Raw genomic sequence first — 17,306 nt, 5'->3', positions numbered from 1 at the left:
ACCATGGAGACGTCTTTGGACAGCGCTGGCTCTTCGGCTTTGAAACAGAGATAAGCACTGCCCCCTAGATTTGGGAACGACTAGCACATACGGTATGTGCGAGGGGAACTTTTACCTTTTATTTCATATTTATCAATAATGGTTGGCTCCCTAAGGAATCTAACATCTGGGTAGGAGCAATGCAAAATATTATATTACTTTATTCATTAAACATGAAACTCAGTCAACTGAACATTCAAAAATGCATCGCAAATACCAGTGACTGGTGCTAATGGTTGATATGGGTTGCTCCCAGCATCCTAGATATCAACCAAGTACCTTCTTAAAATATAAGATGTTCCGAGTAGCAGAGTTTTTTGCAGTTCCGCTGTTGTTATTGCAGGAAGCTGCAATTTGTGGATATATCTTATAAAATTCTTGGACATGGTGCCAAGTGCCCCAATGATAATGGGTATCACTGTCAAATGCTTCATCCATAGCCATGTAGTTTCGATGGCCAGGTTGCGTTATTTCATTATTTTTTCTAGTTCTTTTTCTTCGACTCTGGCATCTCCAGGAACAGCGATATCAATAAACTGTACACTTCAGCCCTCTACAACCGTGATATCTGGCATGTTGTGCTCCAAATGACGATCTGTTTGTATTCGAAAGTCCCACAAGATCGTCACCTTCTCATTTTCAATAACTTTTTCCACTTTATGTTCCTCATATTTTTTACATAATGACCAGTGGATTAATTTAGCAACTCGGTCTTGTCTAGCTTTGTAATCAGTTTGTGTGATTTTGCTGCATTCACATATTAAATGTGAAACAGTTTCGACTTTGTTGTTGCAAAGCCTGCAGTTTGGGTTGTCAGTGGATTTTTGTATCTTCGCTTTCATGGCATTAGTTTGTAGTGATTGTTCTTGAGCAGCCAGTATTAAACCTTCCGTTTCTTTCTTGATGGTTCCCATCTTAAGCCATGTCCATGTCAAGTTGTCATCACATTTTCCTTCAATGTTTTCAAGTGCTGTCCATGCAAAGCTTTGGTTTCCCATCTATTTATTCTGTCATCCAGCTGTTTTTCCTTATATTCTGCCTTTGTTTCTGTTGCTTTTATGCTGTTCTCCATTTTCACAGCCTGCAGCAATTTTTCTGTACTTTGGTTCACATAATCATTCAAACTTCGTTTTTCTTCTTCTACAGTTTGATGGATTTGCAATAGCCCCCTGCCTCCTATTTTTCTTGTCAGGTACAACCAGTCGATGTCACTTCATGGATATAAAGCGTGGTACATATTCACATATTCAAAAGTTTGCGTGTTTTCCAGTCCAGTTCAATGGTTGGCTCCCTAAGGAATCTAACATCTGGGTAGGAGCAATGCAAATTATTATTATTATTATTATTATTATTATTATTATTATTATTATTATTATTATTATTAATGTGATGATGGTCCAATCGGAAGCAAGTCATCGTTTTGAGCAAAAATCGTGGTGACTGCAGCAACGTGGCCAGTTGCCCAGTACACAGAATAGGGTCTCTGTACGTATGTGTATGTGTGTGAGAGAGAGACAGAGACAGAGACAGAGGAGAAAGAGAAGAGATAGAGACAGAGAGAACAGAGGAGATAGAAAGAAGAGAGAGGAGAGAAGAGAGAGGGGGAAAAGAGGGAGAGAGAGGAGAAAAGAGAGAGAAGAGAGAGAAAGAAGAGAGAGAAGAGAGAGAGAGGAGAGGAGAGAGAAGAGAGAGAAAGAAGAGAGAGGACAGAAGAGAAAGAGAAGAGAGGAGAGAGAGGAGAAAAAAGAGGGAGAGAGGAGAAAAGAGAGAGGAGAGAGAAAGAAGAGAGGAGAGGAGAATGAGAGAGAGAGGAGAGAGACGAGAAAAGAGAGAGGGAAGAGAGAGAAAGAGAGGAGAGAAAAAGAAGATAGAGGAGAGAAGAGAGGAGAAAAGAGGAGAAAGAAAGAGGAGAGAGAGGAGAAAAGAGAGAGAGAGAGAGAGAAAGAAGAGAGGCAGACAGACAGATAAGACAGACAGAGAGAACTTCAAAATTAGGTCGTAAATATCTTTTGGGATGAAAAACATCTGTTGGGACCTCCAACGTATCCCATCTCTTTAGTCTTACCTTTCATTTCCCGGCTGAAATTCGGACAAGAGGGAGGGTCTGCGCCGTTGGGGGTGTAAGAGCGACCCTGGGGGCAGGTGGGAAGGGTACTCTCTGGGATGGTGCTGATATTCCAAGAGACTCACATCCTAAAACAGAAGAATAAAGATTCAGGTCGAAATCACGTATAGATATAGTCCTCAACTTACAACAGTTCACTTAGCGACCACTCAAAGTTACAACGGCACTGAAAAAATAGGACCCTTTTTCACACTTATGACCGTTGCAGCCTCTCCATGGTCCCGTGACCACAATTCAGACACAAACTGGTTCGTATTTATGACGGTTGCAGTGTCCTGGGAGGTCACATGATCCCTTTTCAAACCCAACATTTCTGTTGCTAAACGAAACAGTTGTTCAGTTGAGCTTTGTGCCCCGTTGGACGACCTTTCTTGCCACCGTTGTTAAGTGAATTCTATGCCATGGTTAAATTAATCCCATGGTTGTGGAGTGGATCTGGCTCCCCGATCGACTTGGCTTGTCAGAAGGTCGCAAAAGGGGATTGCATGAGCCTGGGAGGGTGCCTTCTCTACATCCTCTATATCAGGGGTCTCCAACCGTAGCAACTTTAAGCCTGGAGGACTTCCACTCCCAGAATTCCCCAGCTGGCTGCGGGAATTGAAGTCCTCCAGACTTAAAGTTGCCAAGATTGGAGACCCCTGCTCTATATCAGCAGTCACCAACTGGGGGTCCATGGACCACTGCTGGTCCACGAGAAAAGTTTGGTGGTTCGCAGAAAAAATATTTTCATTTCTTACATTGCACTAAATCAGGGGTCCTCAAACTACGGCCCCTGGGCCAGATACATGCAATGAACGCACAGAGTCTCCCCCTTCGGGTTCTTTTTGTGTGGGTCGGAGGGGGGCAGAAATTCCAACTTGGGGTCTGCTTCAGCCTCCTGGTGGGGGGCTTTGGGCGAAGGCTGGAGGGAAGGCCAGAGGGCCTCGTTCCAGTGGGACTGCATCATGACCTGGAACTGGCTGACCATCTCAGCCCGCTGAGTCTCCAGGCACCAGTCCCTGCCCTTGCACTCCCACAGGTCTTCCCTCTGCTTGGAAAGCCTATGCTCCTAGTCCTCAGTGAGGTGTTTCTGTTGAGCCTCCTTCTCGGTCAGATCCATTTGAACTGAGCTGTTTTGCCAACTCTTTCTCATGGTGGCTGCTTAGCTCCAGCAACTGCTTCCTGTTGGGGCCCTAAGGAGTCAGGGGTCAGGCGAGGAGTGGCAAGTAGATGCTGGCAAAGCACCCCTCAACATGAGTGACATCACGTTGGCCATGCCCAACCAGTCACATGACCACTTAGCCACGCACACCCAGCTGTCATTAGGCAGATCCTATTAGTGGTCTGTGGGATTTAAAATTATGAATTTAGTGGTCCCTGAGGTCCAAAAGGTTGGGGCCCCTTTGCTCTGTATTAGGGGTCTCCAACCTTGGCAACTTTAAGCCTGGAGGACTTCAACTCCCAGAATTCCTCAACTGGCTCTGGAAGTTGAAGTCCTCCGGGCTTAAACTTGTCAAGGTTGGAGACCCCTGCTCTCTGTATCACTTATCCTTGATCTTCTACCTTGGCTATTGGGTTCTTCTGGACAAACAAAGCCAGCCAGGAAATTTTAATCCTCAGTTTGCTTATTGCCCAAAACTCTTCTCCTTCCGTAGGGCCAGCACTGGGAACCAAGGGTTGGGCTTTCTGTAACCTCCTGACAAAGCCTCCGCCGAGAAACTTAAGAGTGATGCAACAAGAGAGGAAACCCACAATTTGAGGAAGTATCTTCACTTTAGAGGGCATGGGAGAGTATGGAGAACTTTGAGGTACATCGAAGGTTCCAAAACGTATATTTCTAGGTCAAAAGTACTCAGGGGAGGGGGGGAAAGGAGAAGTAAAGAAAAGCCCTAGTCAACCACTCTTTGGTCAAAAGGAGAAGCTTCCTCAAAATTAACGGTCATCTTCAGAGTTAAAACCGCATCAACTGCACCAGAATATCCTCCAGAAGTTAACATCTTGGTTAAGATTTCCTTCCTGATTCATTTTTTTCCCACAGTACTTCGTCATCCCTGTTCTGCCTTTATTACAAAGTATTTTGCACCTGGACCTCCTCCCCACGCCTAGACTCCCACTCCCACGGGTCCTGACCCCAGATCTAGATTTACACAGATGGTACAACGAGTTTGCAAAACATCTGAAGCCCCATGCCATGGCTCGCTAACCCAATAAGGGCTTGATTTACCCCAAAGTGCTAAACCAGATCAAGTTGTAAATGGCCACAGATCACTTTGCTACTCAAATAAGCCATTTCTAAATTCAGGGGTGTCAGCAGTTTCAGCAACCTTCCGGCTACCTAGAAACCGCCGGCAAAAGGGGCTTTTTCCTGGATCACCAGAGACTTTGCAGCTGTCTCCGGGATCGACGGGACCTACCCCTTCCTGTCACCGTGTCTTTGGGACGGTTTAGATCCAGATTGGACCGTCCAGTGGCCAAAATTTGGTGGCAGTCTTGGAGCCCCAAGAATGTCCGTCGTTTCAACGCGACGTTAAGCTACCCGCACGCCATTTTCAGCCTGGATGGCCTCCTGCAGCACTCTGCCAGCAAAAAATGGGGCATGGAGGTGGGGGATGCACAAGCTCCCCCGTGCTCTGTTTTGGCCAACAAAGTGCTGCAGGAGGCCATCCAGACCAAAAACAGGGTGTGAGGGAGCCCCCCTCCCAGAGGTGGGATTCACTTTCCTTTCCTACCGGTTCACAAATGTGAGTGCACAGACCTCGTCTGCGCATAAGCACTGCCTTCTGAGCATGTGCAGTGCTCGTGCATTACATTGGGGCAGGTGGGTGGAGCCTCCAATATCTCAGGGGCTGCCCCAAAGAAGAGTCAATCTATTCTCCAAAGCACCTGAAGCAGGACAAGAAGCAACGGACGGAAACTAATCAAGGAGAGAAGCAACTTAGAACTAAGGAGAAACTTCCTGACAGTTAGAACAATTAACCTGTGGAACAACTTGCCTCCAGAAGCTGTAAATGTTCCAACAATGGAAGAGTTTGGATAACCATTTGTCTGAAATGGTACAGAGCAGTGATGGCGAACCTTTTCGGCACTGAGTGCCATGCGCGCTCGTCTGGGCTGTAACCCGCAAGAGGAGCTGCCCAGGGCACATGTGCGTGCCTAAAAACGAACTTCCGGTTTCTGGCCTGCGCATGTGTGCCAGCCAGCTAGTCTGGCACACATGCCCATGCAGGAAAATGGAACAGCAGCTCTTCCGGTTTCCGGCACTGCCGCAAGCGCAAAGGCCAGCTGATTGTTGTGCGCACATGAGCGCCAGAAATGCAGAAGAGGAAAGAGCGACGGCACACTTGACAGGCGAATGGCTCCGTGTGCCACTTTGGGCACACGTGCCATAGGTTCGCCATCACGAGTATAGAGTTTCCTGCCTGACCAGGGGGTTGGACTGGAAGACCACCAAGGTCCCTTCCAACTCTGTTATTCTATTCTATTCTATTCTGTTCTGTTCTTTCTAATTTCTATTTCATTATATTTTCTTTTCTATCCTATCCTATCCTGAATTCTATTCTACTCTACTCTAATTTCTATTCTATTCTAATTTCTATTCTATTCCAGTTCTAATTTCTATTCTGTTCTATTTTCTTTTCTATCCTATCCTATCCTGAATTCTATTCTATTCTACTCTACTCTGATTTCTATTCTATTGTATTCTATTCTACTCTACTCTAATTTATCTTCTATTCTATTCTATTCTTTTCTTATTTCTATTCTATTCCAGTTCTAATTTCTATTCTGTTCTATTCATTCTATTCTCTTTTCTGTCCTATCCTATCCTATCCTGAATTCTATTCTATTCTATTCTATTCCATTTTTGATCTTCCTATTATTATCCCTGTTTTGGGTTCTACGTCCAAGCCGTTTGGGAGTTCAGGGTATGGTTAAGTTGATGGGTTAACCTTACTTCCTTGTCCCTTTTCTTCCCACTGTGGGCCTTTTATTCAATTTTTATCTTGTAAAGCCTGCGCGGAGAGCCAGAATTATTCAAATGCTAATAATAATACCTGGCACAGCTCCCTGCCTCTAAGAGTCTTAAGTTCTCATGATAAGATTGCTCTTTCTTTCTTTCTTTCTTTCTTTCTTTCTTTCTTTCTTTCTTTCTTTCTTTCTTTTTTCTTTTCCTTTATGGAGCTCAGGGGCTATTTTGGGCAAGTCTGATAGTAACAATGGGCTCTTTTGATCTTTTTCTCTGCTCTCAATTGGATCTAGAAAGCAAAAAGCAGGAAAACAAACATCCATTCCCGAGTAGCGGAACAATGAGGAACGAAGATTCAAGTACGTTCCAGATGAGTGTAATTATGGTTTCTTTTATGCAGACTTTCTGCCTGCAAGGAGACAGTTTCTTGGAAGGGGGGGTGGAGGAGGGGGGGCATTTTAAACACAGTTGTGCATTTCCGTTTGTCTCTCTTGAAAGAAATCTGACCTCAGATCAGCTGAGATGGGTTTTGTTTGCAAAGGCCTTCTCAAGACTTTGAAATTACTGAAAGGCACACAGAGAAGAGAATGGGGTTTCCCTAATCGTGATTGTCCACGGAAGATCCATAAATGTCAGCTTCAAAGCAGGCCAAGCAAACTCAAAGGAGTATCGTAAGGGTAGTCCTCGATTTACAGCCAACATTTACGATGTTAAGCAAGGTAGTTGTTAAGGGAACCCTCCCGATTTTACAACAGCCACCGCACTTAAGACTTATATACCGCTTCAAAGTGCTTTGCAGCTCTTTCTAATCGGTTTACAGAGTCAGCCTCTTGCCCCCAACAATCTGAATCCATGTTTTATCGACCTCAGAAGGACGGAAGACAGAGTCAACCTTCAGCCAGTGAGGATTGAACTCTTGGCAGTTAGCAGAGTTAGCCTGCAATACTACATTCTAACTACTGCACACCATGGAAGAAAGAAAAAGAGGGAGGGAGGGTGGGAGGGGGGAGGGAGGGAGGGAAATAATACTAGCAGTAGCACTTAAGACTTATATACCGCTTCACAGTGCTTTACAGCCCTCTCTAAGCGGTTTACAGTCAGCTCCTTGCTCTCAACAATCTGGCTTCTCATTTTACCCACCTCAGAAGGAGGGAAGGCTGAGTCAACCTTGAGCCGGTCAGGATCAAACTCTTGGCAATGAGCAGAGTCAGCCTCCAAAACTGCATTCTAACCACTGCGCCACCAGGGCTCCTTCAACTTTTTCTGCCAGGTTTTTGTGATGTGAATCACTGCGGTTCTTAAGTGAATCTGAGCAAATTCAGCTTCCCCCGTTGCTTGTTCAACCCATGACTCTAGGATGCTGCAACCGTTTTGAACCATACTGTTGGCCCAGCACCCGAATTCTGATCATGTGATCCTCTTCTTCACAAAGACTACCCCGAGGCTCTAGTCCTCATGACCCAGAAGCCCACTTTTGCCCCACTGGCAGGCCCACAGCCAGCCAAAAGCAATGATGTTCAGTGCTTGCATCAAGTCGGACTGGGAGAGAAGAGAAGGGAAGGGAAGGGAATAGATGGGGAAGGGAATAGATGGGGAAGGGAAGGGAAAAGAGGGGAACAGAAGTAAATATATGGGGAAGGGAAGGGAAGAGATGAGTTAAGGAAGGGAAGGGAAGGGAAAAGAAGGGAAGGGAAGAGAAGAGAAGTAAATAGATGGGGAAGGGAAGGGAAGAGAAGAGATAAGGAAAGGAAGGGAAGAGAAGTAAATAGATGGGGAAGGGAAGGGAAAAGAAGGGAAGGGAAGAGAAGACACTCACCACATGGGCCTGATTTAATGCCACGGGGTAGGACATGGCGTGGGAGGGGTAGTGGGTCTCTGCCCCCCGCCAGGTCTGGGTTGCCGGTTGCGTAGATCCAGCCATTGTCAAAGCGGGGAGGGGGAAGCAGTCTTCTTTGGGGGTCCCTCCTGAGACTCAGCAATGCGACGCACTAAGGAATCCCGGAGTCCAGGCGTACGATGCTCGCCTCAGCCATGTCCCCTTGGGCCTGTAAGGGAAAGAAAGGCAGGATGGATTAGATTAGAGTCCCATTGAAAGAAAATGGTGGTGGGGGGGATTGAGACAGTTAAATGGGGAGGGGTACCTCCCTCCCGTGAAGGAGTCCCAACTTTAATTCTTGGTCCGGGGAAAAACAACCACCACCATCTGGCTAGGACCATTTTCCCCTCGCCTGCCAAAATCACGCGCACATGCCCACACCCATAAAGCAATGCGCCCCTCCCCTGCACATGTGCGCGCAACCCCTGCACTCTCACACACACACACCCGCGCATGCATGCAACCCCCCGTGCATCTACGCAACCCCCCGTAACATGTTTTGGGCCTAGCAGGCCTCCCTGAAGTCTGTTGAACCAAAATCGGGACGTGGGGGATACCCCACGTTTTGGGCCTAGCAGGCCTCCCTGAAGCGTCCTGAAATCGGAAACGGGGCACGCCGCACACACCCCCATGCTCCCCCTGCACATGTGCACGCGACCCCCTGCGCAGACAAGTACGTCTTCTGCATGTGCGGCAGAGACCTGAAAATCAGTTGGCCGTCAGGAGGCACGCGCGCATGTGCAGTGGAGCTGAGATGGGGGGGGCTCATGTGCCCGCAGAGAGGGCTCCTCCTGCCATCTGTGGCACGCATGCCATAGGTTTGCCATCACGGAACTAGGACATTTGAAGTCCTGGACTTACGACCATTATGGGAACCAGAATTTCCATCGCTCAAGTTAGGCAGGCTTGGGAAGCGGGCTAGGCCCGATTTTGGTTTTTTTGGCCAGGGATGTTGAGTGGATCACCGTAGTTATTAAGTGAATTACATTGGCTATTAAGCAAATCTGGCTACCCCCTCCCGCCTTAACTTGGTTTGCCGGGAGCCAGCTGGGAAGATTGCAAAGGATGGTCGGTGACATGCCCCCTGGGCAGTCACTATTTTTAGGATCGCTGTAACTTCAAACGGTCGCTAAACAAATGTTGTAAAGCGAGGACAACCTACGTAACCAGTTCTTTTTCACGGCTCCTTAAATTATTTTGCATAGTCCTCAGCTTACAACAATTCATTTCATGACCAAAGTTATAACGGCAGTGAAAAAAAATGACTTCCGATCATTTTTCACACTTTGAAGCATCCTCCATGATTCAGACACTTGGCAACTGACTTGTACTTATAACAGTCTCAGTGTCCCAGATTCCCCTTTTGCAGCCTCCACATAAACAAAATCAAGATGGAAGCCAGATTCATTGAACAAGCGGGTTACTACTTATCCACTGCGGAGATTCACTTAACAACTGTGACAAGAATGTTTGTAAAACGGGACAAAACGCTGTAGAGATTCTGAGTCCTTCAAGTCACAGTTGTCCCAAAGGTGCTTTTTCAGGAGGTGACTGGACTTTCTTTTTTTTTCCTTTGAAGACATTTTGCTTCTCCTCCAAGAAGCTTCTTCACCTCTGACTAGATGATGGAGGATGGAAGGATTTATACTCCTTGCAGACATCTGGTCCTTTGCATCCTTTTAGAGGGTCCTTGAAGCACTTGGAGGTTTATCTTAAAGGATACTAAAAGGATGCAAAGGACCAGCTGTCTGCAAGGAGTATAAATCCTTCCATTCCTCACTCTCCTGACAGAACTGAAGAAGCTTCTTGGATGAGAAGTGAAACAACTTCAAAAGAAAAAAAGAAGAAAGTCCAGTTACTTCCTGAAAAAGCACCTTTGGAATGGGACAAAACTATGTTTTTACTTAACAACAGAAACATTGGACTGAACTATGGTCATAAGTCGAGGACTACCTATAGAAAGCTCTGCTTTGTCAAGATTTCTATTTAAAAAAAACCAGTTCTCCAGGTGCTTCAAGAAGCCCTCCACTCCCATCCTGAAATAAGCTTTATTTACACCCTGCTTAAGGTAAAGGTTCTTCTCGCACATATGTGCTAGTCGTTCCTGACTCTAGGGGGCGCTACTCATCCCCGCTTGAAAGCCAAAGAGCCAGCGCTGTGCGAAGACATCTCCGGGGTCATGTGGCTGGCATGACTCAATGCCGAATGCGCACGGAACACAGTTCCCTTCCCACCAAAGGTGGTTCCTATTTTTCAACTTTTTACATGCTTTCAAACTGTTAGGTTGGCAGAAGCTGGAACAAGCAACGGTTATGCGGCGCTAGGTATTCGAACCGCCAAACTGCTGGCCTTTCTGATCGACAAGCTCAGCATCTTAACCACCGAGCCACCGCGTCCCTATACACTCTGCTTAAATTGGCCCAAATTGGCAGGAGCAAAGTTGACCCAACCGTTTTCTCCAAACCAAGTTTGTTTGTTTTTTTCTTCTTCCCCTTCATCCATTGCAGCATTGAAATAATTTTGTTTTTCTTGCATGGTTTCCAGAAGGGAAGAGAAAAAGGAAGCCCAACGTACCACCAACAGAATTCGGTTTCCTCAGAATTTATCCCTGGGGTTGCGTAACAAAAGGGACTCATTTACAAAACTGTCCCCAGGTTCATTCTTGGGTACCTTACCTTCCCTCTCCACTCCCGGAAGGGGATGGAAAAAGTTGCCTCACCAGTTGAATATACTTCAAAAACTTTCTCCTTAGTCTTTTCAAACCTTCCCTCCCCTCCGTCCTTGGCTGGAGGTCCTTGGCTTATAACTGACTGTTAAGCAAGCTTTTGAAGTTACCACCACACCTGGTGGGGGGGGGGGAATAACTTATAACCTATCCTCAGACTTATGACCATCATAACTTCCCTGCAAGTCACAGGATCGCCGCTTGAGACTTTCCAAGCTGGCTTCCAACTGGTCAGGCCAATGGGGAAAGCTGGCAGCAGATTGCCAATAGTGCTCACACCTGGCTTAATGACTGTGGGTGATTTGGTTAATGATCTAAATAATCTAAATAATTGAAAGGTCAAGCTATTTTCCAAAGCACGCGAAGGCCAGAGAAGGAATAATGGATGAAAACGGATTCTGAAAAGAGTGCAGAGGAGCAACCAAGATGATTGGGGGACTGGAGATTAAAACGTACGATGAACGGTTGCAGGAACGGGCATGGGTGGTCTAGTGAAGAGAAGGACCAGGGGAGACAGGATAGCAGTCTTCCAATATTTGAGGGGCTGCCACAGAGAGGAGGGGGTCAAGCTATTCTCCAAAGCACCTGAAGGCCAGACAAGGAATAATGGATGGAAACTGATTAAGGAGAGATTCAACCTGGAAATAAGGATAATTTTTCTGACAGTGAGACCAATCAACCCATGGAGCAGAAGTTGCCTTCGGAAGTTGTGGAAGCTTCATTCCTGGAGGCTTTCAAGAAGAGACTGGACTGCCATCTGTCAGAAATGGTGTAGGGTTTCCTGCTTGGATAATGGTTGGATTAGATGACGTACAAGGTCCCTTCCAACTCTGTTAATCTAAATCTATCTAAGATGATCAAAGGCCTGGAGACTAAAACATATGATGAACAGTTGCAGGAACTGGGCATGGCTAGTCTAGTGAAGAGAAGGACCAGGGGAGACACGATAGCATCGTCCAATATTTGAGGGGCTGCCACAGAAAAGAGGGGGTCAAGCATGAGGTTTTTAAGAAGAGTACAGACGGTCACTTATCTAAAATAGCCTAGGTTCTCCTGCTTGAGCAAGGGGCTCGACTAGAAGACCTCGAAGGTCCCTTCCAGCTCATTCATTCAAAAAAGGGTTGGGGAAAGCATCTAATTTGCAAACCACAAAACGCCCATCTTCAAACTCTGGTTTAGGATTTAAAAACAACCACATTGGATTCCACATTGGCAGAACTAAAAGAGGAATACAGGTAGTCCTCCATTTACAACAATTCGTTTAGTGACCATTCAAAGTGACAACGGTACCAAAAAGTGACTTACGACCATTTTTCACACTTACGACCGCTGCAGCCTCTCCATGGTCACGTGATCAAAATTCAGGTGTTTGGCCATTGACTCCTATTTATGACAGTTGCAGCGTCCCAGGGGTTCACGGGAGTCCCCTTTTGCGACCTTCTGACCAGCTAAGTCAAAGGGGAAGAAGCCAGATATCACTTAATGACCGTGCCACTAACTTAAAACTGCAGCAATTCCCTTAACAAACTGTGGCAAGGCAGGTCGCAAAATGGAGCAGAATGCGCTTAACAAATGTCTTGCTTAGTCACATGAATCTGGGGGCTCAGTCGTAGTCATAAGTCGAGGACCATCCGTGCCTTGATTTTTGGGAGTCATACCCAACTCAACAATCCCAACATGGATCTCCACCAGGAAAATCAAGCTGTTTACAAATCCTAAATCCGTTTTTTCCCCCCCCGAGGCTACTCAATGTTCCCTCCCTCCCCAAAATTGCATCAAAGCAAAAAAAGAAAAAGGGGGTAAGGGGGGGGGAAAAATCCCAAAAGGATCAATTCGCTTCTCCTCTGTGCCTCCCTTAATGTTTCTCCCTGCCAGCAATTATTCTCCGTAGCTATGGAAACTCCGGCTGCCGTTTTCAAGAGAACTGTGGGCGAAGCTTTGAGCCCAATTTTCTCATTGCAGGGAAGTTATTTTGTGTTCCAATAAATCCCCCATCGCCAATTTTTTTATACTTGAATCGGACCGACATCCTTCCGTTTTTATTTGGATTTGATTTGGGGGTTTGTTTGTTTTTTTGGTGGAGTACCAGTTTAGCAGAAAAAGGGATTCAGACTCAGTATGGTATAAAAAAAAAATGATTCCCCACACTTGTGTTGCTAAATGCCTGCCTTAAGGTTACGGCAGGTGGCTTGCTGGCAGGCAGGATTTTCGCTTGGGTGGCACAGAAGCTTTGCAAAATTTGAGGAAAGCAAACAAAAAACTATTTAAGTTTCAGTTTCGGACACTTGAAAGATAACAAAAACAAATAAAGTGATTGGGGTGGGATTTTTTAAAATAACTTTTCTTTGGATTCAATGGTTTATGGTTTACAGGGTGGCTGGTTAACTCATTCATGTCTTCAATAAAGAGAGGGGACGAACTTGGTGCTCCCTGATTGGTGGTTTTCTTGTAAACATTTCATAACCCAACTACATAACATCATCAGTGCTAGAAGGGAGTGGGGTTTGTAGAATGGAGGAGATGCGGGAGAAGCTTGGTTGTTTTCTTGCAGACATTTCATGACCCAACTAGGTGACATCATCAGTGCTAGAAGGGAGTGGAGTTTGTGGAGGAGAAGGAGATGGGGAGGCGATAGTGGAGGAGGAGGAACAGAAGGACAATGGTGATGATGACTGAGATTCTTGGTGCTCCCTGAGCTTGGTGGTTTTCTTGTAGACATTTCATGAACCAACTACATAACATCATCAGTTCTAGAAGCGACTGGGGTTTGCAGAGAGGAGGAGGAGGAGGAATGTGGGGTCCTTGTTGCTCCCAGACCTTGATGGTTTTCTTGCAGGCATTTCATTGTCAAACCAGGTAACATCATCAGTGAGCATGCGCTCACATGCAGGCATGTTCCGGTTTTGGCACTCAGTGCTGAAAAAGTTCACCATCACTGTCCTAGGTCAGTGATGGCGAACCTTTTTCACCTTGGGTTCCAAAAGCACTCGCACGCATGCCCACCCCCATAATTTAATGCATGCGCGCAAGGCTTTCTTGGATCCTGGAGAGGATGAAAACGGCCTTCCCCCTTCACCTCGGGAGGCCCTTCAGAGGCCGGAAATGGCCCGTTTTCCAACTTCCGGTGGGCCTGGTAGGTCTGTTTTTTGCCCTCCCCAGAGTCCAGAGGCCTTCTAGGAGCCTGGGGAGGGCGAAAACAGCCCAACACGCAAACCAGAAGTCCGTTACCAAACTTCCAGTTTGTACGTTGGGTGGTTTTTTAGGAAAGCCTCCAGAGGGCGAAAAACGGCCAAAAATCAAGACTGGCCAGCACATGCATGCATGCTAGAGCTGACAGGGCAACGCCTCGCGTGCCTGAGAAATGGCTCCATAGGTTCCATAGATTCGCCATCATTTGTGTTAGGTGATCAAAGTCCGAACTTTCCTGCCTTGAACAAGCCAACACTGGAGAAATAGACCTCGAAGTCAACAGTTTGTGAGCAAAAAAACTAGAGAAGAGAACTCAAAATTGGCTCTTTTGGAGCTCCAGAAGATTCCCAGGATGCGTGTTGGAAGCTGCAGTTGATGTGGTGGCCTCCAAGGGTTTTGAAGCCACAAAAAGCATTGTTCAAAGACTTTAAAAATAGTAAGCCAGTGTAAGAGAATGGCATGAAAAGGGCAATCACTGCAGCCTTTTCTTGTTGTCATCTTGGAGTTTTTCCAACCGCTACTGTGCAAACAGAGAGGAGGGAAATGGAAATTCCACTTGTCTACAATGGCTGGAGGAAGGCCCAACTTTTGTGCCATCAACAATTGAATTTCCTTTTCATTTTGTTCTTCACACTGAGCTACTATCCGCTGAACGGTCTGGTACAACATTATTTCCAAAGCCTATTTTGGGGAACTACTTAAGGGCTGATCTGAAAAGCAGCAAAAGGAGTGCCGCACCATTTCTAATAGAGAAATGGGTAGATAATAAATAGATTTACACACCTAAAGGAGTTTGTCCTGCCAGGGTTGGTTAAAAAAAAGAAGTGGCTCAGCCATCAACAGACACATCGAGATAAACCAGCTTTATACGCCATTTAGAAGAGACAATCAAAAATCAATACAAACTAATATAAAAGAAGGAAGGAAAGAGAAAAAGGGAAAGCAAAAAAGTGGAAGAAAAATAGAAAGAAAGAAAAGGATACAAATAAGTGCCTCCAAGATTTTTCCTAGCAGTTGTAAGTCCATGAACTAGCTAAAGTTTACCTAGAGAAACAAAGCCATTCTACTAAGCACCAACTGAATAAAATCAAAGGGGGGGGGGGGAGAATTCATTCCAGATTTTAGCAAAAAGAACACCAGTACATGGTTTAAAGCCAATCTTTGCTGTTCGCCCTGCTGGCTTTTTCTGTTTCTTCTTCTTATTTTAATCCAATTAACTTGGTTTGTGGCAGAACCAGGTTTCCACTTGCGAGAATCTCTTTGCAAATTCAAAGAGAATTGGGGGATTCCTGGATTGGAGAAGCAGAGCCTTACCCATCACGGAAAGCAAATTGAACCTTTATTTATTTCCTCCGACCACATTTCAGGTGGAAGAAATTTTAACAACACGTCAGGTTTGGGAACAAAACAGCCTCCAGCTTTCTTCTCTCGCCACCACTGTGAGACAGAACGGGGCGAAAGGACAAGTTAATTACTAATGCAGAACGGGCTAAAAATAAAACACAACACTTTGTCCTGCTGTTACACGTTAGACAAAGTGCCAAACGGCAGCGAGCTGGCAGGCGAAAAAAGGAATATTTTCAGGCACCGAGACATCAAGGACTTGTTCTCATCGCTTCCGTCCACCGTCCCACCTCGTCTCGCTCGGAAAGGGGAAAAAAACTTGGCTTCCCCGGGAAACGTAAAAGAGAGAGGAGGGTGGAGGGGAAACGAGCCAGTGTAAGTGAAGGGCTACCAGGATGTAAGTGTAAGTGAAGGGCTACCAGAGAAACACAGGTAGCCCTTCACTTACACTCACAATTGCGAGCAGAATTTCCATTGCTAAACAAGGTGTTTACTGGACAGTCACTTGTCTGAGATGGTATAGGTTCTCCTGCTTGAGCAGGGGGCTGGACTAGAAGACCTCCAAGGTCCCTTCCAGTTCTGTTCTGTTCTATTTTAGTTCTAAATTCTATTCTAATTCTATTCTATTCCAGTTCTAATTTTTATTCTATTCCTATTCCTATTCCTATTCCTATTCTAATACGCTCTTCTCTCCTATTTCTATATATTCTAGTCTTATATTCTCTTCTCTTCTATGATTATTATTATTATTTCATTGATTCGCCCATGGGCCATATCAAAGTGCAGAGTTCCAAAACCTGAATTATTACTAAAATCCGATAGAAACAATTTGAAATGGAATTGGGATTAAAATACAATTTAAAAATGGAATTGGAACAAAATACAATTTAAAATGAGGTTGGAATAAAGTACGAGAGTTTAACATATGGATAAATAAAGTAGAACACAATCGTATTTCATAGAAGGAATTAATTTAAAATAATTTTATGACCTTTACGGTTGGGGGTTGTTAAGCGAATCATGAGGCCATTAAGCAAATCCTGGAGGCCGCAACCATCATATATATACATATACATCAGTTGCAAAGTGCCTGAATTTTGATCATGTGACCTGGGGATGGCTGAGATAGTTGTAAAATGGAAGCACTGGTCAGAAGTCCCTTTTCTTAGCACTGCTGTATCTTCCAGTGGTCATTAAACAAATGGCCACAAGGTGAGGATTACCTAGGCCAAAAATGACATAGCTGCTTTCAAAGGACACTGCATGAATGGAGACCGAGGAATCTTGCCTGCTACCAAAGGTCCATTTTGACCTTTGAAGGGTTATGTAAATCTGCCTTTTCCTGAATCTCCTGGACATTTCAAGCTTCAAACTGGTTACCCAACTGCATCGATTCAGAAGGACGGAGGTCTTTGGTTCCCAAAGCTCAAAGAGATCTGAATTTCTCAAGACTGCATCTTCCTTCAGGTTCCTTCTAAGAGGCTTAAGATTCCTGTCCTCTCGTCTATATAGTTCTACTGCTAATGCACATGTTTACACGAAAGTATATTCATTCATTTCTCTCATCATCTTTTGTTTAATTCTAACGTTTCACTACTAATCATATACTTATATAATTCTAATAGACTTATATGGACTAGAGGATTGGAAAGAACAGGGCCTTCCTTCCAACTCTTGCTATTCTGCTCTGTTCTGAATGGGCAAATTCCTTTGGCAAAGCAGCCAGCAAAAACCCTGCAAGGCTGGGTCTACTCCCCAGTGAAGAGCTTCCCAACTCCCTGCCTGCCTCTTTTTCAAATTAAGCTTTTCCTTTTCCTTCTCCTGGGACACGGCCTTCAGGTTCCCCACCAGCACGCCAATGACGCCTCCCCTGTGAATTTGCTCTTATCAAAAGCAGCCTACAGATCAGATTGCCCTGCAAGTCAAGGAGCAAACTCATGATTTATCGATGTGCTGAGTGCAACAGGAGAAAGAGAGAGAGAGTAGTAGTACTAGTAGGGGCTTCCCTTTGGTTCACCGTCCTCCAGACTTCCCCCAGGAGGTCATCCATTGCAAATCGTTTCTC

The 17,306-nt window shown here is 45.4% G+C and overlaps 1 protein-coding gene across 8 annotated transcripts in view; it reads right to left on the bottom strand.

Moving 5' to 3' along the window:
* The window catches only part of NCOR2 (nuclear receptor corepressor 2), a 205,648-nt gene that overhangs the window by 164,203 nt on the left and 24,139 nt on the right, over positions 1–17,306 (bottom strand). For all 8 annotated transcript variants that reach the window (XM_087705827.1, XM_087705828.1, XM_087705830.1 and 5 more), the window contains exons 2-3: positions 7,924–8,152; positions 2,105–2,232 (exon numbers count right to left, since the gene is read on the bottom strand). In XM_087705827.1, coding sequence (XP_087561953.1) covers positions 2,105–2,232; positions 7,924–8,028 — 233 coding nt within the window. In that variant the 5' untranslated portion in view covers positions 8,029–8,152. The remainder of the gene's footprint in view (positions 1–2,104; positions 2,233–7,923; positions 8,153–17,306) is intronic.

The sequence above is a fragment of the Thamnophis sirtalis genome, unplaced genomic scaffold, assembly GCF_051295495.1.
Source record: "Thamnophis sirtalis isolate CommonGarterSnake01/CBP01778 unplaced genomic scaffold, rThaSir2_p1.2 scaffold_2, whole genome shotgun sequence".
Taxonomy (NCBI): Eukaryota; Metazoa; Chordata; class Lepidosauria; order Squamata; family Natricidae; genus Thamnophis; species Thamnophis sirtalis.
This window is presented reverse-complemented; position numbering and strand designations above follow the sequence as displayed.